Source organism: Eleutherodactylus coqui, chromosome 2, assembly GCF_035609145.1.
Source record: "Eleutherodactylus coqui strain aEleCoq1 chromosome 2, aEleCoq1.hap1, whole genome shotgun sequence".
NCBI classification, from domain to species: Eukaryota; Metazoa; Chordata; class Amphibia; order Anura; family Eleutherodactylidae; genus Eleutherodactylus; species Eleutherodactylus coqui.
In genome coordinates this window covers 99,896,695-99,924,577 of record NC_089838.1, presented here as the reverse complement: position 1 = coordinate 99,924,577, position 27,883 = coordinate 99,896,695, and the positions used below count along the sequence as shown (strand labels likewise).

The 27,883-nt window shown below is 46.8% G+C and overlaps 1 protein-coding gene across 4 annotated transcripts in view; it reads left to right on the top strand.

Moving 5' to 3' along the window:
* Positions 1–552: 552 nt before the first annotated feature.
* Positions 553–27,883, top strand: part of SFXN1 (sideroflexin 1) — a 47,093-nt gene continuing 19,762 nt past the window's right edge. The window contains exons 1-3 of one of the 4 annotated variants that reach the window (XM_066591269.1): positions 553–795; positions 17,409–17,581; positions 23,982–24,152. In XM_066591269.1, the coding sequence (XP_066447366.1) occupies positions 17,418–17,581; positions 23,982–24,152 (335 nt within the window). In that variant the 5' untranslated portion in view covers positions 553–795; positions 17,409–17,417. Of the gene's footprint in view, positions 796–959; positions 971–5,035; positions 5,119–6,211; positions 6,230–17,408; positions 17,582–23,981; positions 24,153–27,883 lie in introns of those variants that run through there. The other 3 variants (XM_066591270.1, XM_066591268.1, XM_066591267.1) reach the window with 3 other exon arrangements.

Below are 27,883 nucleotides of genomic sequence, written 5' to 3'. Positions count from 1 at the left end.
CGCTGAGCTTATCTGATAGGCTCACCGCAGAGAATCGCGGCATGCTGCGATTTAAATCCCGCGAGCGGAGAATCGCTATAATTCTGCACTCATGGAGGCTGGCACTGCGCTTTCCATAGTAAGGCTGTCAACGGGCGGGTTTTCATTGCGTTCCCCACGGCGATTTCCGCCGCGTTGCCCTGCAGCTATTAGGTTCTATTGAACCTGATAGCGCAATGCGGGACGATGGATCCGGAGGTAAGTATGGGGTCTCTGGGGGGCGCCATGATGGGCTCCTCTGCGGTATTCCGCTTGCAGCGCCCGTAACAGCCGTGGGCACTAGGCCATCGCGTTGCTCCACGAGTGGAGAATCACTGTGATTCTCAGCTCGCGGGCAGCAAATCGCATCATGGTCAGCCTATCCGCCAGATAGGCTGACAGAGGAGATCCGTCTGCCGGCTCCTGGGCTTCCATTCAAGTTGCCGCAACGCCCGTGGACAGAATGGAAGCGTTTTATCGCAGTGAGGGCTAGGCGGACTCCCGCGCTGGGTGTCATGGCTGACGTAGCAGGCACAGCCCGCACAGTGAGAACAGCCGTGGCTAGCGGCCACTCACACGGTACATGTGAGGACTGTCACACATCCCCAGCCGTCCTGATCGGCCCCACACACAGCGGTGTGACTGGATTGTCCTGAATGGGTCCCCGTAGCCTGATGACGTCACCGCACCATGTGACTAGGAGCTGAGCCACCGCGGCAGAGGGACTGACAGTGCTGGGAGAGAGGAGAAGCGAAGCATCTGCTGCAGGACTATAGTGTGAGTGCATCGCCGGCCATCCCTAGCCGTATATGTGCATCATGTATACCTCCACAGCCCAGCCTGCTGCAGAGGTGCAATCATCTGCAGGCTCTAGCAATGACCCCTTACTACGTGGTGATCCCCATTCATAGCAGCAGGCTGCTGCAGGCTCATACATAGCTGCTACCAGGAGGTTTGCACTGAAATGGATTTATTTGCATCATTTTCTTTTGCATGTATACCCATGTAATACCTGATCACCACTGGATCCCTGTGTGTATTGTAACCTGATCACCACTGGATCCCTGTGTGTATTGTAACCTGATCACCACTGGATCCCTGTGTGTATTGTAACCTGATCACCACTGGATCCCTGTGTGTATTGTAACCTCATCACCACTGGATTCTTTTATGTGTGTTATAGCCTGATCAGTAGTGGATCTCTATGTGTATTATAACCTGATCATTAGTGGATCTCTATGTGTATTATAACCTAATCAGTAATTGATCTCTAACTATTATAACCGCATCAATAGTGGATCTTTATGACTATTATAACCTGATCGGTAGTGGATCTCTGCATGTATTACTGGATCCCTGTGTGTATTATAACCCGATCAATACTGGATCCCTGTGTGTATTATAACCTGATCACCACTGGATCCCTGTATGTATTATAATCTGATCACCACTGGATCCCTGTGTGTATTATAACCCGATCAATACTGGATCCTTGTGTGTATTATAACCCAATCATTACTGGATCCCTGTGTGTACTATAACCCAATCAATACTGGATCTCTGTATATATTATAACCCGATCAATACTGGATCGCTGTGTATATTACAACCTAATCAGTAGTGGATCTCTGTTTGTATTATAACCTGATCAGCAGTGGATCTCTGTGTGTATTATATATAACCTGATCAGCAGTGGATCTCTGTGTGTATTATAACCTGATCAGCAGTGGATCTCTGTGTGTATTATAACCTGATCAGTAATGGATCTCTGTGTGTATTATAAACTGATCAGCAGTGGATCTCTGTGTGTATTATAACCTGATCAGTAATGGATCTCTGTGTGTATTATAACCTGATCAGTAATGGATCTCTGTGTGTATTATAATCTGATCAGTAGTGGATCTCTGTGTGTATTATAATCTGATCAGTAGTGGATCTCTGTTTGTATTATAACCTGATCAGCAGTGGATCTCTGTGTGTATTATATATAACCTGATCAGCAGTGGATCTCTGTGTGTATTATAACCTGATCAGTAATGGATCTCTGTGTGCATTATAACCTGATCAGCAGTGGATCTCTGCATGTATTTTAACCTGGTTTCAAGTCACAAAACCACAGAAGAATTTGGGAATATAAATTGATAACAACCTTTGACACGCTGAATACGGGGTTAAATTGTTCCCCAGGATTTATGCGTGAATGGGAAGTGTGAGATATTTATTATACAGATAAGACCCCCATCAACAGTAATTCAGGGACCATAAACTTTCACTCCCTTATCAGTGTTTAGCTAAAAATGTCTGTGTGCCTCTTGTAGCAATTCTAGCCTGCCGACCTTCCCCCCCCCCCCCCCAACAGTAATTTAGGGACCATAAAACTTTCACTCCGCTATCAGTGCCTAGACAAAAAAGTTTGTTTGCTGTTGCAGAATTCCAATCACATCCATATCTGTGCCTTGTCATAAGTATGTATGTTATAAGTGTGTATAACTATCCAATCCATAAGCCTGAAGAAGAACCCTGCGTTGGTTCACAAGTTCGCTATTATTACATCATGTATTTTTGTTAGCCATTATAAGGTATCATATCTACAAGATTACGTCGTTTCTCATGCTGGGAACAATCACATTTTAACCTGATTAGTAGTGGATCTCTTTGACTAGTATAACCTGATCAGTAGTGGATCTCTGCAAGAAATGAACAGGAGAGATAGTATTGATGGGTCAGTAAATATCAGTTGTAAATAGAGATAACATGACGGCTTGTGTGTATGGCGGGGACATAGCATTAAATATAGAATAGTTTATGGTGTAACTTGCAGGATTGCTTGAGGATAGACGTCTTACTGGTGTAGCTTCCTCTCCGGGGACGGGGACCTGTAGTGCAGTCCGCCCTATTAAGGACGCTTGCTGGCTCTTACTGGTGTAATACCAGGTACCGAGATAACCAAATGTACATAGTGTCAGTGCTGTCCTTACGCCCAAGTCCTAGAGGTGTCACATGGATGTGGCTTTAGACAAGAGTATGTAAGGAAACACGTCTTCACAGAGTACTGTCGGTACTGGTGCAATGTCTCCAGCGGATGTACTGGTTGAGACATGGGTTGGCCAGCCTGAGTTAGAGGGTATGCCTAGGTGATGTGCACAGCTGCGGATTGGCTGCTGCACACGCCTCCCCAGAAACACATGTACTGCCCAGATATTATTGTATCTTGACACCACCCGGAGCTAGGGGTTTTACAGGGGAACACCCCTCTCACACCCCCAGCTCCCAATCGGCTACATTCAGGAAGGTCCTAGCAGCAGCAGAGTCTGGATAGCTTGTTGCCTGCCCTGGAGGATTAGGGTTAGGTATCGGTGTTCCTGTGAGGCTTACTTTATTAGTTGTCAATGCTTGCATGCTATGGGGATTACATGGAAGCATGTGCAGAAAATAATGTAAGGCTAACAGGAATACTAATCCCTTACCGTAACCTTCCAGGGCAGGCTAAAAGCTATCCACAGTTTTGTCAGGGAGCATACACCTGGCGCCGCTGCCAGAAAACTAATCAGCCCTTCACACTGCGGCCCACGGCCACTCAGCAGCGCTCACATTTGGCACTGCAGCGCTGACATGTGGCGACTGTCTATCACCGAACTCCACGGCCACCGCTGACATGTGGGGACCACCGTCTCTCACCTTCCTCGATGGCGGAGCATGGAATGTGAAGGGAGGTGTCAGAAGAGAGCCGCGAAACCAAGAACACGGAGCGGGGCCGATCACCTTCAGTGCTACTGCAACGCGGCCAACTACAGGACCTGTAGGAAGGGGAGAGCCAGTAACGAACAGGGGGCATCAACCCCCTGTCAAACACCCTGTATCTTGGCTCCACCACTACTTCCAGTGGCGTCAAGATACAATAATACCTACTGCCCATCCCCCTGACAAGCTGATCTCCCCGCTGGACTCCCATCTCTGCTCCCGTCCCCCTGCTGCCGCAGCAGCCAGCCCCGCTGTCAGTCTCCTTGCTGGGCTCTGCTCCCATCCACAGCTGGCAACCCCACCAACCCCGCTCTCACCGTCCACAGCGCTACTGGCAAACCCCGCTCTCCCCATCTATATCCCCCCACTGTCACATTCCACAAGACGGCTTCACCAGGGAGACTGAACACCTTACAGTTTGCACTCATAGTCACAAAACTAAAAACGACATTTCTTAAATGCTGGGAAATACATTAAATATATCTAATGGGGTCACTCGCACATGCTGATTACAGATTTGTGCTCCATTTTTTAATTTAAAATAATGTCAATCCATTTAAGTGGTTTAATTCGCACTTCCATTCTTTAGCGGTTTTTTTCACGCGCCTGGTGTCTCTGAAATACGCAGCGCGGTCCAGCACATCCGGGTTGGTACGTTTTTAGCTTGGAGAAGGCAGTGAATTAGATTTATAAACTTTGTTCCTTTTTTTATCAACTGCATTTCAGCAAAATTACAAAAACGGCAAAAACAAATTACCTGTTTCACAAAAAATGGAACAGATACAGATGAAAAATGGACAAGTGAAAAAATATGGAAACAAAATCAGATCAAGGTTTAAAAAACAATCAGTGCTGTTCATTCGTTTTTGATATTTCGATGCACCCATGTAAGAGCAGGCTCATACCTGCGCCACCACTTCGCTTCTCTTCCTAGTGTTGGCTCTGTCCTACAAGTCCCATCAGCAAAAATACTGGAAGGGCCGGATTCAGCAGTACTCCATTTTTTTTCTTAAATCAACCCTTCAGTTTTGGGAAAAGTTCTCACCTGGGACCTCAGAGTGAAGGGGGTGTATATTACCTGCTGTTGTCCGTATTTGTCGCCCCAACGGTTTTGGGCCCTGTTTATGACCATTCAAGATAGCTGCAGTAATTTTCGAACTACCTTATGTGCACTGTTCTTTGATTGGTTGATCATGTGACCAGCTTGGCCAATCAGAGGGCAGGTATAATGCATTAGTAATTTAAGACTTCCATGCTCTGTAGGGATTAGATAGTCTGAAGATTGTGTTGCTCATTTTGGGCAGCTGAAAACTGGACCCAAAATCAACTGGTCGGAGGGACGACAAAGAACAAATGCAGGTATTGCCTCTCAAACCGCTGTCCCAACCCTCTTCCCAGATCCAAGACATTACTTTGCCCTGTAACCGGAAAATCACTTTAATGCCGGATCCACACAAGCGTAGGTGTATTTGTGCATGGATTTACATATGTTGTCTATTTGTGCGTGCAACATCACTTTTTGCCTGTGCCAAAAAAAAAAACACAGGTATGGTCTCGTACATTGAAATGGCTAATTAGCTCAATTAGTTTCATAGGTGCAAATGGGCAGGTAAAAAGCACACGCTGCATATATTTTTGCGTAAATTATGCATGCAAAATACCATCTTGTGAACGAATCCATTGAAGTCAGTGGGATCTATTTGGGTGATGAATGAGTGGAACAGGTTACCACGGGAGGTGGTGAGTTCTCCTTCAGTGGAAGTCTACAGACAGAGGCTGGACAAATATCTGTCTGGGATGATTTAGTGATCCTGCACTGAGCAGGGGGCTGGACCCAATGACCGTGAAGGTCCCTCCCAACTCTATCATTCTAGGATTCACTGCGTATTGCGCACACAAATTGTGAATCCTACCTAAAGGATTTGTTGGTTTTTTTTTTGCTACTTTATTGCAGAAATATGGATAATAAAAAATGGAACACATATGTACGTGTAAGCTATGCAGATGCCCACTGACTCCTCTCAGCTTCTATACGGGGCCATAGACTTCTATCAGCCTGTCTGCCCTTTTGTTTCATAAGTGGGGGGCCTCAAAACCTGAACCCCACCTATTAAAGGTTCTGACGTGTCACTCCTAGGGTTCATGCGGGTTTCCTGTTTGTAGATGAAGTAAGGATGCCTCCCTGTTACCCCCGGGGCCGGCAGCATGTGATTCAGTCATTTGTGAAGACTTGTACTTGTCAGCAGGTTGGCGATGCGGCACGCTGACAAACAAACCTTTGACCTCCTCTATAGTTCCTGTAAGGCAGCATTCATCTATTGTTCTCCTCCAACGTTTCCTTGTATCATCATCCAGAACATTGATTGTTGCAAGATGCTAATGACCTATAAATTGTCTTAAATAGCGTCTGGCGAGTCGTTGGACATGTGTAGTACAGATTTTCCCACAGCGTCGCTGAGCGATGACGCAGGTACAGTGACCTTTACGCAGTGTTAATTGTGGAAGGGCTGAGGGTTGGACGGCTTCCATTGACTTCAATGGAAGCCCTCCGTGCGGACACCGAATAAAAATAGAACATGCTGCGATTTTATTTCCTCCGTGAGCAGAAAATCGCAATTGATTTCCATTTGTGTGCAGCAAAAAGTGCTTTTCCATAGCATGCTATGGACGGTATTTGCTGCAGAACCCGGAGGCAGACGACCGCACTGGATTCTGCAATGCAAATATGCCGGTGTGCATATTTGTTAATTGCATATGGGTTAGTGATTGAATGCCTCTATTGACTTCAATAGAGGCCGACCGCGGTAAAATAGAGCATACTGTGATTTTTCTTATGCTTGCAGGATATGCAATTTGTATCTGCGAGTGTGAAGGAAAAATTGAAACTACTTGCCTTTGAATGTCTCCTTTTTGCAGCAGAAAGCCTGTGCGGAAGGCGATCGCGGATTCTGCAATTAAAATCGGTTTATGTGAGACCCCTCCCTAATGAAGTCCACTATTAATGTATCTTGACCTCACCTGAAGAAGGGGTGGAGACAAGATACAAGCAGCTTGACTGGTCGGTCACACCCCCTGTTCGTGATTGGCTCTACTGTTGGCTCCCCACAGGTCCTGGCACTGAGGTCTCCTGCTGTGAGTGTCCCGCTGCTATCTCCCCTCCCGCTTGGTTTGTACCTGCTGCCGCCCTCCCAGCAGCAGTGCTGTGACAGTGGCTTCCCATCTCCCCTTACCATGTTCCCTTAGCGGCCCTGCTATCACTCTCCCCCTCAGCTGCAGTCCCCTTTAGCTAGGCCGCTGTGACTGTCCCTGGTGGCTGTACTGTCCCAGCTCCGCTCCTTGTACGTGCCCCACTGTCGGACGTCCGGCTCTTGATACAAGGCAGCACAGACAGACAGCGATCGGCACATGTCGGCGTCCGTCTGTCAGTGGGTCCTTACTTGGGTTTATGTGTTTTCAGATTAGTCAGTTTTTCAGTCCAGTCTTGAACACTACCACACAAGTTCTTCAGAGGGGGGACACAGAAACTCCTCTCACAGTTAGGCCGGCTTCACGCGGCCGAGAAAATCGTACGGGATTTGTGTATCGTGAGACACAGAAATATGAACCCCGTTCTTTTGAATAAGCAGTCTTCTATCATGCTGCATGCTCTCGCATCGCAGCACCCACTGTTTTCAATGGGGCCGTCGGCAGCATCACAACATGTGGCATCAAGATTTTGCCTGATAAGAATCAGACAGGAGGCTGCACTGCATGGAAGGGGCTGCAATATACAGAGGAGACCCCCAGACTGCACAAGCAATCTAGTGAGGGGGGCAATAATGGAAAAAATGTGTTTTCGTCGGAGTGGCCCTATAACCCCTCCAGTGGTAGTTTTATTATTACCATGTCATGCTTCACAGGGCAGGTTTTTTAAATGAGTCAACAAGGCAATAAAAACTTCAAAAGATTTCAGATGACAGTTCAATGCTCTGCACATTTCAGCACTTGAGCTGTCCATGGAAATCTTCCGGGGTTTAACTGCATGGTCAGTGCAGCAAGCCCTGGAGATTTTCTGGGGGTTAATGGACAGTTATATTCTTGGACCCACTTTTTAAAGGGCTTTCCACAAATCGTGTTAATAAATGCTTTAAAGCACTTTCAGTTTATAACGTTTGTCCATATAGTCAGCAGTTAGCTATTCAGAAGAGCACAGTCCTGCGCCTGCGGCCCCCAGCATCACAGTTTGGGGACCAAATATCAAATGCATGTACAATATGTAATAGAGTTTATTCACAGAAAAAGCCAAAAATACAATACCTGAAGGTCTGCAAAGTAGACACGGTCGCCATAGGCACGATCGCCATAAGGCAGGGGCAATCGCCATCGGCACAATCGCCGTAGGGCAGGCGCAATGGCCATAAGCCCTGGAGATATGCAGTCAGCCAGACAATAATGTGGAGGAGCAGCTTGTTTTTGACAGGCTAATATGCAGTCACCCACTCAACCCAGCCCAGATTGGGGAGGAGTGACTGCATATACTAATAGCCTGCACATGTGAACGATACCAAAGATGCCAGCCATAGGTGGATGGTGACCCACCATACAGGATATCAACCCTGGCTGATATAACAGCGGGTTGCCCTGTATCTCTAAAGTGGGCCACACTGGCTGACATCTTGGGCTCCCCCACCAACTAGCAAACTACATACAAAAGTACTAATGCATACTAATAAAATGCGGGTGTTGGTACCCGTTCTTTTGAATGGGGTCATACACATAAGCAATCTTCTATCATGCTGCATGCTCTCGTATCGCAGCACCCACTGTTTTCAATGGGGCCGTCGGCAGCATCACAACATGTGGCATCAAGATTTTGCCTGATAAGAATCAGACAGGAGGCTGCACTGCATGGAAGGGGCTGCAATATACAGAGGAGACCTCCAGACAGCACAAGCAATCTAGTGAGGGGGGCAATAATGGAAAAAATGTGTTTTCGTCGGAGTGGCCCTATAACCCCTCCAGTGGTAGTTTTATTATTACCATGTCATGCTTCACAGGGCAGGTTTTTTAAATGAGTCAACAAGGCAATAAAAACTTCAAAAGATTTCAGATGACAGTTCAATGCTCTGCACATTTCAGCACTTGAGTTGTCCATGGAAATCTTCCGGGGTTTAACTGCATGGTCAGTGCAGCAAGCCCTGGAGATTTTCTGGGGGTTAATGGACAGTTATATTCTTGGACCCACTTTTTAAAGGGCTTTCCACAAATCGTGTTAATAAATGCTTTAAAGCACTTTCAGTTTATGACATTTGTACATATAGTCAGTAGTATGGCTATTCAGAAGAGCACAGTCCTGCGCCTGCGGCCCCCAGAATCACAGTTTGGGGACCAAATATCAAATGCATGTACAATATGTAATAGAGGGTCAATCACAGTAGATCATGGTCTCTAAATCCATTTTTTCTCTTCCTGTCAGAAATTGCTATATATATATTTTAGGAAATTGCCTAACTTTTCACCATGTGATAAATAGGTTTTATATGCTGAACTGGCAAAACCTGGTCATTACAGTATGTGCTGTATGCTGTCCCCGGTGCTGAGAATCAAACTCTCCACGACTTATGATTTCTGCCAAGTGGAAAGACAGATAAGCCAAGTACTTTACTACATTGTCGTAAGAACTGGGCAGACAGGTGAATCCATGGGACTTCAGATGTCCTTGTCTGCCTACTACATTTACCGATTTCCGGTACCTGGCACCAACTGATCCGATAAGGAGGCTCTCTGACAACAACTTCCCTCTGTGCTAAGAAGACTTGGGCTCCATTCACACTTGTACTATGGGTTATCATTTTTCAACTCTTGACATAAGGGGCGAACAATGAAAAAAATCTAAGTGCCAGATCCCTGACGGGCATAAGCAGCGCCTAATGGGGTCTATTGAGTTTTCCAACATGGTACTGAGATTTTACTGGAGGAAATAGTGCAGCTTATTGAGCTATTTTGTATGGCATTTTGTGCAAATCTGTACTGGAGGCTCAAAAAGAAGCTTCCGATCCATGTGAACATGGCTGAAGTGAAATTGACTTTTAACAAGTCAGATGCTGACTTGCTGGAATGCTGCCTTCCAACAGGTGGCGCTGTGACGGTATTGTTCCATCTTTCCATTTGCATATTTCCCAGAAGAGCATGCATGGCCTTATAAGTCTCCCCACACTTTCTAGGCGCTCTCCCTAAGGAAAAACTGTACCTCTCCCGACACTGATTCTGAGCAAAGTATCTAGCACTACCCCCTCAAGGCCTGCACTAGGAATTAGGGTATGTTTTACACTACGGAATTTCGTCACAGATTCGACGCAGAATCTACACTGATTCTGTGTCAAATCCGTAAACATCTGATCCGACTTTTAATGGGACTCAACGCTGTAGTCTGTACAGTGTAGATCTTTTTTTCGCACACAGATTTCAAATCCACATACGAGAAAAACGGTGACGTGAAACCTCTTGGCATGGTATCCGCGCCTGGAATTGCTCACACGGATTTGCCCATTAAAAAGGGCTAGATCAACAGCTATACTTTTGCGTAGCTCAAGCTGTGGATTTCTGCCATGGTTTTTCGAGTTGCGATCCCCACAGAAAAATTTGTCAGATTCCACTCTCTGAACAAAACCGTAAGGGAGCATTCACAGAGTGGACAACACAGATTTTCTTTAACATCTCAATTAAAGCTGGGCGACCACGCTCGGATAAGTCAGTTACTCGAGCGAGCCTCGCTGTTTTCGAGCAACTGCATTCTTGTCCGAGCATGCTCGGGGGCAGCGGGGGAGAGAGTGAGAGAGATCTCTCTCTCTCACGCTCGGACAAGAATGCAATTACTCGAGAAGAACTGACTTATCCGAGTGTGCTCGCTCATCTCTAATCTCAATCCATGTTAATGTGTCTGGTATTAGTGTATCTTGACGCCACCGGAAGCTAGGGGTTTGCCAGGAGGAACGCCCCTCTCACGCCCCTAGCTTCCTACTGGCTCAAGAGCTGAAGGTCCTACTACTCTGGATTTGTGCCAGAAGCCGCCGGCGCTCAGCTCCAGTGCTGTTACTGCAAGTCACTAACAGCCAATGCGGAGGTAGGGGTGTGACAGGGATGTTCCTCTATGTAAGCCCTGTCACACCCCTACCTTCCAGTGGCGTCAAGATACACTAATATCAATGTGTCTTTGGTTCAAGTTTTAATCCCGGGCATCGCGAGGTATGCCTGCTAGCTTAATAATCGCATACGTGCGGCAACGGCGTCTGCCCTCACGTGTCTGCCTGTATGTGTAGGCATAACCTATGATGTGCACCCCTCCGTCGCGCGGCGACAAAGCAGAGATGCGCCTGCGCATCACCATATTTGGCTTGTCGCGTTCCTTAGAGAGCTCTATACATTTTTGGGTTAAACATAGCCTATGTCCTTCCTCGAGATGCAAGCTATCTCCCTGCCAAATTTCACCAAAATCGCTCCAGCCAAATATAACGAGAACTAATAGAACCCTAGTAAATTGAACACTAAAGTGGTGTCTGTTTTCCTATACAAGCGAATGGTTTTGTTCTGGGGTTCCATCGCAATGCGAAACCCCCTGATGTAATCGCGCGGCGTAATAAAGGCAGGCTCACACGAGCGTGTGGTAGAACATTTTACCGCTGTGTGAGCCGGCATATGGCAGCGATTTTGGACTGCGCATGACAGTGTATCTCACGCAATGCAGTTTTCCTTTTTTATATATATATTTCCTGCACATATGCAATGTAATTGCATTTGTATAGCATTTATTACATGCCCATAATGAACCATAGAGCTCTATCGCGTGTAATACGTGTTAAAATAGAGCATGCTGTGTTCTTTTTTTGCTCGCGTATTATACGCAAATGTGACTGGATCAATGAAAATCAAAGTACTTTCATTAGGTCCATTTACCGTACATCGTGCAAAATACACAAATAAATTATGCTTGTGTGAGCCTTCCCTAAGGCGTCTATTCTGTAGCGTTTTACCGCTGTGGAGCAGGCCTATCGCTCCATAAGCAATTTTGGACCGGTCCTCCAGGTTTGTATTTTTGTTTAAATTTCCCGCTCTGTTTCTTCGTAACGGCTCGTATAAACATCGCCACCCGCAATATAATTGCATATGTACAGCATTGATTATGTGTCTCTAGAGATCAATACGTAATTAAATTACGCCTGTCTAAGGCCACCTGCAGACGGCCGGGTCGGATCCCGCTGCGAGAATTTTTGCAGCGTGATGCGGCCCCCTGCCGCTGCAAAGGCCTGCGGCTCACCCGCTCCTGGCATCTTCCGTCTCCTGTTTTGTGCCGGCGCATGCGCTGAGCGGAGCCGGCCCGTCAGTACTGACATTGCTGTGCAGGTCTTGCAGAGACATTTCGCGATTTGTTTTCCGCGTGTGTTTTCATGCGGACAAATCGCGGCCATCTGCATAGGATTGCGTTTTGTAATGCAATCCTATGCGGACGGGCATGGGTGGAAATCCTGTCGCGGAATTTCTGCCCGTGTGCAGGGGGCCTAAGGCCAGGCTCACACAAGCGGATCAAATTAAGTGACAGCATGGGTACCCCAAGCCCATCCGTAATGTTAATTGCATATGGGTTGCGGGTTAGTTGGCCTCTATTGACATCATTGGAGGCCATCCGCACAGAGTCCATGGCAAAATAGAGCATTCTGCAATGTTTCTTCCGCTCTCAGAATACGCAATTCATATCCACGAATGTGAACAAAAAAAGTGAAAGTGCATGACTTTCAATGGCTGCGATTTACTGCGGATCGCCCGTGCAGATGGCAATTTCGGAATCTGCAATACAAATCCGCCCGTGTGAGCCGGTCTATTTTTTATATGAACGCTTTTTATCACAGTTTATCAGCTTTCCCAGAGGATTTCTTTTGGTATTTGTACACTGGTATTTTTATTATTTTTTGTAGTTAGTTTTTTTGCCTACAAGATAGAAAATCGTAAGTATAAAATAACCTAAGTTGGCATTGTGTGGCTGTTATGTAGCATTCACTAGAGCTGACACGGCTTTTCAGATTTCGGCGGACACGGGCCTTGACATTGAGCTATTTAGATATCCGCATCCCAAATGTTGCAGTGTGAGTCATACACTCGCCTTCTCTTCACATCAGCCTCCGTACCGTTCACTGCTCTGGCCGCTCAGAGTTCATTCTGCGCACTGCTTGCTTATTCCTAGGTGGCATTCTTGTTCTTCACTTATGGGCTTCATCTGTTTATTAACTGAGCCTTGGAGGAAGATCGGATGGAGACAGGTAGCTAGCGAAGCCCTGGTATAATGCAGCTGATGCGCTTGTATGTCAGCAGTCATAAAGCATCTAACACACAACCTTATATAGAGCAATGCAGAAGACATTCTACAATATAGTACAGGCACCTAAACCTATAGGTCAGCCTACACATAGGGTTGATTCGCAATCTGTTTCTATGATATGGTGCACACTGGTCTGCATAGGAGTTGTAGACATAAAATAGTATATTTGTAATTCATATTTGCACTATTTTTTTATGCGTTGAAGCAATCCGAAAATGGGTTGAAAAAGTGCACATGGCCTTTAAAGGGAACCCTTCACCAAGTTCTTGCTGCCCAAACTACGGGCAGCATGAACCTGGGACAGGTACGCCCAATGCCCCCATTTATGTGTTGTTCATAAACGCTGCGGCATTTGACTCAGAATGGAGCTTTGCGCTGACCCCTCAGTTCTGACAGCTTTTCCCTATACACAAAAGTGGACACACTTTCCCGAATCCATGCTGCCTGTAGTTCGGGCAGCATGCACCTCTCCCATTGAACATGCAGATTGATCTGTAGGCAGGAGGAGCGGAGCAGGATGATATATAGTTTTGGAAAGAAGATTCAGCAGAAGGCCTCTTTCACACGAGCGGTTTATCGCGGCTATGCTGCCGCAATAAAAAGCTGGCCGAAAATCGCAACCATCTGAAGTATTGGATTCCAATGCGCTTGTTCAGGTGGGGGATTTTCCGGTGCGTAAAATGGGCCGGCCGAAAAAGATAGCGCTTACGGTGCTTTTACATGACACCAGAAAAGATAGGACTTGTCCTATCTTTTGCATTAATACGCCAGCCGTTCCCATAGACTCCTATGAGAGCCGTCAGAATAGGGAAGGGGAATGGAGTTTAGCAGCGGCTTGCTTTGCTAAAGTCCCTTCTCCTCAGCCGATGGGAGCTGCCGACAAGGGGAGGGGTAGGGACTTTAGCAACACGAGCCGCTGCTAAACTCCCTCCCCCTGCCCTTTTAGCATGGCAAGCGCCGATAAAGTCCCTCCCCTTTATGGCAGCTTCCACAGGCTTCTATGGGAGCTTCTATTGCCGCTATCAGCCGGAAAGGGGAGGTGAAGACACCTTAGCAGCACTAAGGTCTCCCCTCCCTCCCCACCAGCCCACAGAACTCCGGGCTGTGGTGTATATACGTCGCAGCCCGGCTGTGAGAAACCAGGAGACTTCGTCGCAGCTTTCTCCCGTTCATGCAATTTTCGTCCACAATGCTGAAAGTCGCAACGCCTATGTGAAAGAGGCGTCACTTGCATGTTACACCTGTAAATCCCTGCTCTGTTTATTCTGAGGAGTCCAGTGGGCGGGCCTACTTAGTGATTGACTGCTTTCCCTGTATAGAGAAATTGATTTTGAAAGTCTCACATGCGACTTTCACGCCAGTGTGAAGGCCGCCTAAGGCCAGATTCACATAAATGTATTTACACAAGAAACATTTGCACGTGCAATATGCGGAAAACAGAACCTACGTTTTCCATCACGCAAAAAAAAACATGCAGCACGCTCCATTGTCCTGCGCAGGGAAAGAACACGTCTCTAACTCATTAAACTAATTGGCCATTTCAATAGCTGAGAGTATCGGTGCTTGTTTTTTTTCATGTGCAATTGCGCACGACTTGTGCGTGCAAAAAGTACAGTACAAAGTGCAGTTGTGCGCACAAGTGCGCAACGCCCGATGCACAAATACGCTTGTGTGAATCCAGCCTTAGTCTGGAGGCTTGGGGTGATAGCTACTGTGTGTAATGTCCTTGGCTGATCTGATCGTACCGCCTGATATTAACGTGAGGTAAATTAAATTGTTGATCTCTTTCTGCGTGAAGTGCGTTACGGTTTTCTGTCGTGGGACGCGCGCTGCCTCCTCCTGGAGAATTCCATGCCAGTGAGTAATACAAGAAGGTCTCTTGTTGTTTACAGCCGCGGTCTCCTTGTATCTGACCTGCTCTTTAATATCCCTACAGAGAACACGAAATGATGCTGAGAAGAAACGAGCGTAGCGCAGCTTTACTCTGAGGAATTGTTGTAAGCAGGATGCGGTACTACATGTCCTCTGACTGACCTTGCCTCCGTGAGCTTCGGCTTTAGTCTCTGTGAAGGAAGCTTACATCCGCTCTATATCTGAGTGGATTTCACATCTACCTCACAGTACAAAGCAGGATATATACATAACTTGTTCTCCAAGTCCGTATTAGAAAGCGTGAGGCTGTATCCTCCCTCCAGTCAGTGGCTGATAATCTCCGGGGAAGCTTTATCCATTACCATTGCTTTGTACTGATTTAATGGCCTTTTTACATGGGCCGACAGTCGGTTAAACATCTGCACAAGCACTGGAGTCACTTCTAAGGTCGTCAGCGCTCGTGCAGAGCATTTACACTGATAGACTTCACTGCTGGGTTGTGGGCTTCCCGCATTCTATGTGAATTGGGGAGCGTTTACGCAGAACGTCATGCCTGCGATACAGCGATGGTTTTTAAGTTGACTGAAAAGTCAGCCTAAAAACCTGTGAATAACTAGTAAGCGATTTCAGTGTTCTTACACTGCACGATGATCGTTTGAACGAATTCTGAGCGATAATCGCCCCGTGTAAATGGCCCATTACTATATGGCTCCCTATGCAAATAAGGAAGATGGAACAATACCTCTGCAGCGCCACGTTTTGGATGGCAGCATTCCTTCAAATCAATGTCAGACCCTTTTATACAAATCTTTATAACAATGATTGGGAATAGGAAACCCAACCAGATAGCTATACACATACAGCTGTTTCGGGGTGTTTGCCTCTCATCAGTGTGCAGTAGGTTTCAGGCTTGGCTGGTGAGAGGCTTGTGACGTAAGTCAAGAGGGATGTCATCTCACCTTAAGGAGAGCACCCAAAAAGTGTGTGGTGACACCTAGGGGGTGAGTGGTTTGGGGGAAGGCATCGTCTCTCCCCACACACTTTTTGGGTGTTCTCCTCAAGGAGAGACAACACCCTTCTTGACCCATGTCATAGGCCTTTCACCAGCTTAGCCAGAATCCTACTGAACACTGATGAGGGGCAAACACCCCGAAACAGCTGTCTGTGTATGCAGTCTGGCTTGGTTTCCTATTCCCAGTCAATGGTATAAAGACCTGTATAAAGGGTCCGACATTGATTTGAAGGAATGCTGCCATCCAATAGGTGGTGCTGCAGAAGTATTGTTTCATCTTCCTTATTTTCATTAATTACCCAGAGGAGCGTGCATGGCCTTACAAGTCTCCTCACTCACCTCTCAGGTGTCTTCTCACATCCCTTCTGGGTGCTCTCCTTGGGAAGAGACGATTCCATCCCCCGAACTACTCAGCCCCTAGGTGTCTCCACACACTTTTTGGGTGCTCTTCTCAAGGAGAGACGACACCCCTCTTTACCCACTATATGGTTCCCTGTACTTCTCGCCAATTGTGTTAATATCAGAGAGGAGATTATCTACACCCAGAAGAATCCATTTAAAGTCCTCTTCATAAGATCACCACCTTTTAAGTGGTCACCGTGCAGATATTTCCGATGTCAGATAACCCGGGGGTTATACAAAGATGAGCTTGAAAGTACAGGCTGTCTCTAAAGTAAGTTCTATTTTTTACATGTATCAGTCAGCAACCGACATACATGAGAGGCTGTTGTCTGATTTATAGGATGCACAAGGATCCCAGGATTTAATCTGAACCCCCGTGTGTAACGCAACAAACATTGATGTGGTAATCAAACTCCTGCCAGACTCTACCTAACGAGTCTGGCATCACAATGGCGGCAGCTTTTTGAATTCCTACTCGCAATTCATCACGGTTACGTGGCAGAGGCGACACATAGGTCTTTGATGTTGCCCCACAAGTAATAATCCCACCCGAGTTAAGCCGGGCAGTCGCAGGGCCACTGCCTGAAGGCCAGGTCATTTCTTCCCACTGTTCCTATCCTGCTCAAGGCAGGGCGTCATTGGAGTAGGCATGACCTTGAAGGTGAAAATGGGGTGGTCCACGGTCCTGCTGGTAGGCGTAATCATTGGTGTCATTGAGTTGCGGCATTAACCAATTTTCCAGCATGTCCAGATAGGAAAGGCCGGTTAACATGGACGAGCAGCCCGCACGGTTAGCGTTGAGACATGGCACGGAAGACATTATTTTCATAGTTGTCCTTTACATAAGTGTACATGCCGTAAAAAGTCTTTTATGATGTTGTTGAGCAAGTATTTGTCGTCATATGGCTAGGGGCGTGCTAACATAGTTTTATCACTCCTCTGATAGCATAATTGGTATATGTTTTGATTTTGCAAATGTTTGATCTAACACTATATTTTTGTTTCCTCACACAGCTTCAAAAAATGTCAAGCGAATTATCCTTAAATATTAACATCAAGGAACCTCGTTGGGATCAGAGCACATTTGTTGGAAGAGCAAAACATTTTTTTACAGTAACCGACCCAAGAAATATCCTTCTGTCAGATGACCAGCTGGAGCATGCCAGACAGATTGTTCATGACTACAGGTACGGACTGCAGATGTACTCATCTACTCGCTACTAATCCGCTCTCAGCACCCCAGCAGGGCGCACAAACCAGTTTTGACTATTAAATAAACAAGAGCCTAGAAATGTCATGTATTCTTTGTACATATGAGAAACCTGAGCTTTACTACACCATCCTGCCGGCCCCTGCTGGCATCCAGGAGAGGGCTACATTGCATTTAAAGGGAACCTACATTATGGGGCTCAAAGGTGAGGGAATGGGGAGTCCGGATGTTTTGTACTCACCGGGTGCCCCTTCTAGCGCTGTGTCCTTGTGAAGTTGGCGCACGCACACAGCTTTGGGAAGAGAGCCACGCTGTGTGCACGTACCAACTTTGCGGGTACACAGCTCTGGAACGGGGGAATCTAACACTACCCCAGACTCCCCATTCCCTCACCTCTAATGTTGTTTATGAGGCTCAAAGGTGATGACAAGTTCCCTTTTAAAGTTTGGCTACAATTAAAAACCAACATTTAGGAAACTATGGAACAATTTTTTAATGAGTTTCCCTCCAGTACTTCTTAGAGGTGATTATGACAGGATGGCTGGACTTATGTGTACAAGCCCTTAAAGGGGTTGTACCAGGAAATGAAGTTATTCACAATCCACAGCATGGGGGATAACTATCTGATCCTTTGGCATTTGACCACTGGGACTTACAAGAACTGGGGTCTAGAAGATCCTTGCATGAACAGAGTGATGGTCATATGTGCGCACTGCTACTCCATTCATTTCACTGGGAATGCTGGAGATAGCTAAGTTGAAATAAAAGGAGCTGTGGTGCGCAGGTGTAATCATCACTCTATTAATTAGGAGCGTGAATGCATGAATATCAGTGAGTATCATTGGACTCGTCTTGGACCCGGCAGTGTTCACTTGTAGAACTTTGCTGAATGGATTGGTATACATGACAGACCGCTGAAATCAGCATGTCTTTCACTACATTGTGTAGCTCATAGCCAGCGAACCATAAAGCCCTTGACCGGTTCCCTTTAAGGCCATGTTCATTCTGCATCAGATCCGTGGTCAAAAGGGTACCGTTCATTTGGATGGAAATCTGCATCATAGTCTAAAGTAAGATTTCTGCCAGAGTGTTTCATAGAAATACGCGTTAGAAAAATTTCAATTATGTGATCATAGCCCAAGACGTATATTATATTATATTGCACTCACCTATGTTTTGGCTCTGTATTAATGTAAATTCTTTAAGGGGTATTCCAGGCTTTTAAAACTGATGACCTATCCTCTAGGTAGGCAATCACGGTATTAGTGTATCTTGACGCCACTGGAAGCTAGGGGTCAGACACCCCTCTCACACCCCCAACTCCCGATTGGCGCCATAGGTAAAGGTCCTGCAACCTGGTGGAATGGCTGAGTGGCTGAAGCGGCATAGCATATAAGTGAGGAGACCTCTGTGTGTGTCTTACCCAGCTCAGTGTAACTTTCCAGCAGCTGTAGCCTTCCGTCGCTTCGGGATGCGCGGTGCATTTGGCAGTCCCCAGAAGACGTTGGGTACGTTGTGTGCAGTGTCATCGCAGGTGTCCTCCTGGACGCTTGTTGTGAAGCGGTGGGCGCTTAGCGAGCGGGGCCAGCGTGTGCTTCAGGACTATGCGGGCGCCGGCTTTCACTGTCTCTCCAAGCGGTCATGTGGCCTCCCTGCTACAGCACACATGTGAAAGGTGGGGGAGTGGATCGGTCGCCCCTTCTCAGGCGGGGCAGCCCTGTGTTTCTGCAGCTCCCACTGTGTCTGCCGGCGGCCCTGTAGGGCTCCCCGCATGGGCGTGAAAATGACATCGGCTGTGACAGGCGGGGGGGCCCTCTTGGGGGGCAGCAGTATGGGGCCACGAGCAGCTGCTTCTTACTCAGGGGGGTTCTGGGTTCTTAGCGAACAAGCCCCTTTGCAGCAGCTGCTGCTCCGGGGGCTGCAGTATGCAGGTTTTAGCTACTTTTAGTGGCCTTCCAGGACCTACAGCCCAGCCTGCTCTTTATCCAATCAGGTACAGGGGGCGTCACCCCCCTGTGAATCTTGACTCCACCAGGACTTCCTGGTGGCATCAAGATACGCTAATACCGGCAATCACTAATTGATTGGTGAGGATCTGCCATTTAGGATCCTCACCGGTCAACTGTTGCCATCGCCAGAAGCGTCCTTGTGGCTTAACTCCCACTGAAATCCGTGGGAGTTGTGATCAGAATGTAATAGAAGCGCAGTGATCGCATTGATATCAGTGGGAATCAAGCCGCTTTGACACTTTGAGCCCCGACCAGCCATAACAACGTCAAGCCCTACTGCACTGACAGCGGGTCAGATGATCAGCTAGAAGTGGGGATCCATAGTGGGCAGATCCTCGTCAATCAACTGGTAACGACCTGTCCATAGGATAGGTAGGTTATCCGTTGTCAAAACCCGGAAAACCCCTTTTAATATAATTTTGTTCTACTTTCACAGTAACATTACTCTTTTGTGGAAGCTCTACCTCCGATGCACTGTCAGCGAGGGTTAATGTTTCACCACTAGGAGCCAAGTGATAACCTGCTATCATTGTGTAAAGCTATAAAGAAAACATGTTTGTCACATCTTCATTTGTTTGCTTTGTTACCTGCAATGACCAGGCTGCCAGCAGTGTAGTTTATATGAATGGAAGGAATCTGCCAGTGTTACTTATTAACATTGGGTTCTCCGGCTATCATTGTCCTCTCATTCCTGTGCAGGGTAGAAGCGGACCTCCAGGCTCCACCATTACTGGGGCTCCTCCATCTTCACCTTTATACCAATTTTCTGCTTTAGTTATTCTTAGTTTCTAATCATTCTATTCTTGCTACACTGGAAATGTTTTTCTCATTCACCGACCACCTGCAGTGTAAAGCATGGTGTAGGGATAGGGCAGCAGTCCGAGTCTTTGGTATGGCAGGAAGTAGATTTGTTGACACTGCAGTCACTGATCATTGCTGTACCCAAAGGGCAGCCTCACAGGAGCGCAATTCGCTACATATATTAGCGTGTGTGTACGTGTAATACGGGACAAAATAGAACATGCTGCAATCTTGCATGCACATTTTGCACAATATGTTCGAACAGCACCATGGGAGCCTATGGCAGATTTGTACAGAGTATTTCGTGTGCAAAACCCACACGTGTAATACGCTGGCACCACACGCTCATGTGAGGGAGCCCTAATAGGGTAGAGGTAAACTGCAGCAAACGCTGAAAACCCTAAATAAGCAGTACGTATCATCCAAAAGTACCGACTTGCATACAATGGTATAAGAGGATCTACTGTAAGACTGATGTAGGAAATTCCATTAACTAAGACCTCCTCCAGATGGGCGGAAATTCTGTGGCGGGATTTCCTGCACAATTTCCGCCCTTCCCGCTGCCATGGGATTGCATTACATAACGCAATCCTATGCACACAGCCAGGATTTGTTCGCGTGAAAACACGCGCGGAAAACAAATCGCGGCATGTTCTATTTCTGTGCGGGTTTCGCGGAGGCCCGCACAGAAACGTCACTAAGGACGCGCCAGCTCCGCTCTGCGCATGCGCAGGCTGGCCGGCAGCCAGCACATAGAAGAGCGGAGGAGACGCGGGAGCTGCAGGGGCGCAGGTCGGATCCTGCTGCGAGAATTCTTGGAGCGGGATCCGACCCGGCAGTCTGCAGACAGCCTTAGTTTGTTAAAAAAAAAATAACCATGAAATTTAATTTCGCTATGAAGAATAATTAAAGGATCTGGGAATGTTTAGCTTGCAGAAGAGAAGGCTGAGAGGAGACTTAATAGCAGTCTAGAAATATCTGAAGGACTGTCACAGTGCAGAGGGATCAGCCCTATTCTCATTTGCACAAGGAAAGACTAGAAGCAATGGGATGAAACTGAAAGGGAGGAGACACAGATTAGATATTAGACAGTGAGGGGGATCAATGAGTGGAACAGGTTACCACTGGAGGTGGTGAGTTCTCCTTCAATGGAAGTCTTCCAACAAAGGCTGTACAGACATCTGTCTGGGATGATGTAGTGATCCTGCACTGAGTAGGGGGTTGGACCCGATGATCCTGGAGGTCCCTTCCAACTCTACCATTCTATGATTCTATAAGGTGAACAATGACAGCAGAGCTGCTGCCAGGCCGCCCCTGTATATTTCCATATTGGTGTCAAGCACTTATCTTGCCTGCATAGAAACTTTAAAGACAAAAAAATGGCCATATACTTTACTATTGTGTAACATAGGAGGTGCAGGTAATGCATAGAAATTTTGTCAATATCTTGTTAGAACTTGAGACCCTAGAGCACATGGATCCTGCAGTCTCCAGAAGTTCTTACGGTTGCGGAGGACCCAAGTCTTCTGAGAAGCAAATGCCAACAAGTATTTGCTATACCCTACAGCAGTGATGGCGAACCTTTTAGAGACCGAGTGCCCAAACTGCAACCCAAAACCCACTTATAAGTGCCAACATGTCAGGGGGCGGGGCTTATCATGACATATGATTTTGACCTCCGTCATTCTAAAGAAAAAAGGGCCATTTCAAAATAGACAGGGAGGAGCGCCCCTTGTCTTATTTTTTTTAGCTGCAGCCCTGGAGTACCATTGATGTTGCTTTTGACTGGAAATCAGCTGCGTACCTGCAGCTGATTTCATACTATGTGGCGCTCCCCATCAACTCCCCATCAACTCCAGCTTCCAGCTGTCAGCGCTTCCTGGATTCTGGTTCCCAAGCCGCATATAGTGGCCTCACCAGACCAGCGGCGCCGCAATTGATCAGGCCGCTAATGCCAGAATAGTTGGGGTTTTTTGCAGATTTTTTTTTTTTTGTGCAAAAGTAGTAAAATAAAAAAAACTATAATAAACCTGTTATCGCAGTAATCACTCTGATCCACATAAGAAAATTATCATGTTATTTTTGTCGAGTGGTGGACGCTGTAAAAACAAAACTCAAAAACAATTACGAAATTTCTGAATGTTTCTTGCATCTCCCCCCCCCCCACCCCCAAAAAAAAAATGTCATAAAAGTTACACAACACATTCTATGTACCCCAGAGAGGTGCCATTAAACAATACAATTCGTCCCAAAAGAAAAACAAGCCCTAATAGGACCAGGGCAACGAGTTTAGGCTCGTGCAATGCATTCATGAAAGTTGCTTAGTCTTTAAAACACAAAATAGCCTCCGATAAAATCGTACAATTAAGGCTTCATGTCCATGGGCGGGTCGAAATCCACATGCGGAATCCGACCCTGGCGGCAGTGGCATCCGCGCGTACCTGCCATTCTGTTTCTTCACCTGTGCTGCAGATGGTTCGCACGGCTCGCTGTCGGACATGCACAGTACAGATTTACTTTTGTCAAACTCCTGCTTTTCCCGCGGAATCCACGGCCTGTCCACAGTGGCAATTTCGGACGGCTTCCATTGACTTTAATAGAAGCCGTCCGTGCGACAACTGCAGTAAAATGGAGCATGCTGCGATTTTTAATGTACAAGCGGAAACCGCACCGATACCAAGACGAGGGTTCTGCTTAAGAAAATAAGTTTGAAATAGTTTACCGTGTCAATGTTTTATCGGTGTATTTGGTGTAGGCAGTTTAATAGCCGCAGAATTAATGACAGATTCTGTTTTTAAGTGGATGTTCTGAAAATGAAATAAAAAGGACAGCAGGAGGCACTATAATACTTATGGAACAGTAATATCTACTGTGACAAGGCAGTACACAGAATGGCCTGCAGGGGGCTGTAACCAGGCCTTCTGTCTACAGGAAGGTATGCTAATCAGCAGGGACAGATGGACTGCTGTGTCTAGAGGAGCTAAAATCTCCAGACACATTCAGTCCCAGGCTGAGAGCCTAGCTGGAAGCTGGGGAAGTTGGCTGAAAGTTGTAGAGGGAGGCTGCATCAGGAACTAGGAGCGCAGACTGGGCCCCGTCACAAGGTCTGACAGGGAAGGACGTCCTCTAGACGCCCTAAGTAGGATAGGGATGGCGACCCGGTGGGTTGTGAACCCTATAAGTGTGTGCTGTACATAAAATAAAAGCTGGCAGGTCGATATGGGTCTAATGGTCAGATACCTACTAATCTCCGTTGTTGGACATGAATATGTATTGTAGTAAGATCCCTTTAATGACTTTGCTTTCTGGATTTCTTCAAGTACCTGCATGACCCCTACATGCACTGTGAATATAGACAGGCTGATATTGCAGCATTAGATGCCAGCTGCGTTTGCTACTATATCTTATCAGTGCCTGAACAGTATTTCGGGAGGTCAGTAAGCATGTGCAGTTAGCCTTACCCTGTCTATGAATGAGCCATAACAAGACTCACATGTTTCATTGTGACAACCAAGAACAATACATAAGAGCTGGTATAAAAGTCGCCTGCGTGTTCTGTCATTGTAGAAATGGAATTGTGCAGCCCGGACTCTCAGAAGATGAACTATGGAGAGCAAAGTACGTGTATGACTCTGCCTTCCACCCGGATACGGGGGAAAAGATGATTCTTATTGGAAGGATGTCAGCTCAGGTACCAATGAATATGACGATCACCGGATGCATGATGACATTTTACAGGTAAGAGTATAAAAAAAATGATGTTTATGACTATAAGGAAATGCCTCTACTGAGCTGGTCACTGGGAATCCTTAGCTTCATGCTCCCCAACCTTCAGGCAGTGTGAACCTGGGTCAGATATGCCCATTCGCCACCTGCGCACAATAGCTGCGATTAGCACTCCCACTGATCGTGGCTGTTAACCCTTTAGGTGCCTCGATCGGAGTTGGGGGTCCTAAATGCCCCACCCCAAACCCCCCGCAATGACATTGCTGTTTGATCACCATGTCAGCCAGAGATGGCCTTCGGAAAGCCCCCAGTACTGCCATCGCAGGTTGCCTGTGGTGTAGCTTAATAGACTGCCTGTCAGATCACGGTATAATGTAATACTATGGTATTACATCATACTGCAGGAGTGATCAAACCATCACAAGTTCTTGTCCTCTATAGGGACTAAAAAAAGATATAAAAATCAGTTTTAAAAAGTTTTATTAATAAAAAAAAAATAAAAGGTAATAAAAGTGTAAAAAAAGGCAAAAAATTATTGCCATATTTATAATATAATAAATTAAACTAAAAAATAAAAATGTACTTGTTATCACTGCATCCATAAGTCTGAACTATCAAAGTAATGTGTTATTTACCCCGCACAGTGAACCGTCATCAGAAATTTAAAAAAAAAACAACGCAATTCTGTTGTGTATTTTTTCGCTCACCCCATCTCCAAGAAAAAAATGTAGTAAAAAGCAATCAGTCATATGTACTCCAAAATGGTACCAATAGAGTACCAAAAAGTATTTCGTGATACTCAGCAAGTTTTAGAAAGCATTAATATTCTTCTATTCTGCTGAAGAATTTTGCAGATGTCATTAAGTTGGTTGTCTGAGATATTGAGAAAATTTCCAATAACCGAATAAAAAAAATATATATTGATCCTCCTCGCCAGCCTTTCTTTACACGATTTAACCCTTTCCAATCCAATTTGTATCCAGGTTTTCCTAGGGGGTTTACTCTTTTTCTACTATTATACAATGGCGCTAAATGCTGGCGAAAGCCAGTACTGCATGAGGTGACACGTTGGAAAGGCTCCGACAGCAGACAGACTGGCAAAATACAGTAAGAGAACCCCGACAGATGTCTTCCAACATCGGAGCTGTACAGCGTTAAGTCGTAATGTCTTTAGACGTCAGACAGTGGATTGGAAAGGGTTAAGTGGTGAGCTCTGTGTGTATATGCATGTGACAACTGCTGCCAATTGATAGCCTCAGTGGTTTGGTGCCCCATACACTACTGAGGCCAGTGATTGGTTGCAGTGGTCATATGTGTGTGTATACGGGCATATCACTGCTGCAGTCATCTAAATAAAGCCCAGGGGACAGCAGTGCTGGACAGGTGGAGGATCAAACTGGTAATTATATCTTATTTTGTTGTTTTATAGCTTTTCATGACCTCATTACATTTTTTTCAATATTCCACCCAACCCCTGTAAATTAGGCCACTTTCCAAAAACCATTGTGTAAGAGGTTCCTTTTAAAGTGGTTGTCTGAGATTAAAGAAATTATTTCTTTTTTTTTTTCCTCTCTTCAATGCCGCAGTTGTTTCTGGACCTGCTGCTCTGCTCTATTCTGATCAATGGGGCTGAGCTATAATACTTGGGTATAAAACTAGACTCCCCCCCCCCCCCCCCCCCCCTGCATTTGCTTGGACGAGTATGCAGTTACTCGAGAAGAGCGATGCTCGCTTGAGTAACTGCCTTTACCGAGCGTGCTCGCTCATCTCTACTAATCAGTTTTTAGCTTAGAGTCTGTAGGAGAGGGTCAAGCGAACAGTGGTTCTACCGGGCCGCTTTGCAGGTCAACAGAGCAGTGTTACTCTCCGATCTACCCCACGTAGGAGGGCGAATGGCCAGACATTGCAGTCCGTTGTCTGCCCTACCTGAAGAAGAAAAAAGTGGCACGGCTGGGGTCCAGCTCGTGGTCCGCCAGCCATAAGGCCCCCGGTGGAGCTGCCTCTCCCCTCCCTGTGGGGTATGGGGAGCAGGCTGGGGGACCCTGCTGGAGGCCAGGAAGAAGGAAGGTAAGTGTATAAAGAAAAAATAAAAAAAAACCTCTCACTTCCTGGCCCTATCCACACCACTGGCATGGGCTCTTTCCTGTGATCGGCCCCTGCCTGCTCCTCCTTTTTTTCTGACTCCTTCCTCCCACCTGCTATGTGGGAAGAGGGAGGTCTGGGTCTCTTGGCGTGCGGTCGCATCGCCCACGTCTGCCAGGGGGTGCACACAACAGCCGTGTCCAGGTCTCTCTTGCATCCCTGATGTTGCCTGGGTCCAAGAGTCGGTCCTCCAGTGCCCGGGGGACATGAGCACTTCAGGACAGCGTCCATGCATGGTGGTGAGTAGGTACTCTGTCGCTCTTCTGCCTCGGGACCGGAAAATTGATTTAGTGGTTAAAGCTTCGTTTGAAGCGGCAGGGTCGGCCGGTGGGTAAGGCCTCAACTGAGTGGGCGGGGTTTATACGCAGGGACCTATGGTCGAGTTTGGTAGAAGAGCTGAGTTCTCTGGCAGACCTGATTAGTCAGGCAAGAGAGTTCATCTGCGAGGCCTCCTTGGACAGCGCTAGGCTCCTGTCCCACATTTCAGCAACCTCAGTTGCATCGCAACGGACTCTCTAGCTGAAGTCCTGGGAGGCTGATGATAAATTAAGCTACCGTTTGCCGGGTCCAGGCTGGAAATTATCTCGGAGGCTACTAGGGGCAGGAGTTCTCTGCTCCCTCAGCATAGGCCTAGAAAGTTGAGGGTCCCACAACATAGGAGGCCGAGTTTTCCCTTGCTCCGCAGGCCGGGTCCTCAGTCCTCAGAAGGTACTTCATGGTCTCGCCATGTCCAAGGGGGCCATATTTCTTTGGATATGCTCTACAGTGGTGGAGGCATATCGGGCCAAGGGGGAGGCTCCACCTGGCCATGTCATGGCTCACTTCACCCGGACATTACGGGCCTCATAGGCAATGTGGAATGGGGCCTCTGCAGATATGATTTGTAAAGCCATGACCTAGTCGTCGCTGCACACCTTTTCTAAGTTTTACCAGGTGCAAACCTTTGCGTCTGCCGACGCCTCCTGTGGCCGATCAGTCTTACAGATGCCAGGGAGCATTCTGAGGAATCTCAGGCAGATGTTTCCCACCCCGGGTGACTGCTCTAGAACGTCCCACGGTCAAGCTGTTTCCCCCAATGACACGAATGACAAACCTAGATTTTTGTGTACTCACCGTAAAATCTTTTTCTCATTTCATTCACTAGCGGGGTTCGTTCTTTGGTTTTCTTGTCATGCCTTGCTTTCTTCCCTTGGTCGGGGTGACTCCTTGTTTATGGTGCATTGACGCTCTCCTAAGTTATTTTAAGCACTACTTTTTTGTAACAGCGGGGCACTCCTACTTCTTGCGTACAAACTGATTAGCTGAGTGCCTGCAGAGGGTATATAGCAAGTGAGAGGAGCCAATTCTTTTGTTCTACTTGGTGTCCACCTCCAATCAGCCGTTGCTATATACCCACGGTCAAGCTGTGTCCCTCAATGAACGAAACGAGAAACAAATTTTATGGTGCGTACACAAAAATCTACGTTCTCTTTTTAAAATCCCCAAATCCTCTTGTTTTTTTCACAGTTGTGACCAGTGATATAAGTCCCATCTACCAACTGGACGCCCTTCATGCTAAACTTGCCGTGATATTTCTACTGGATCACTTTTTTATCACATGA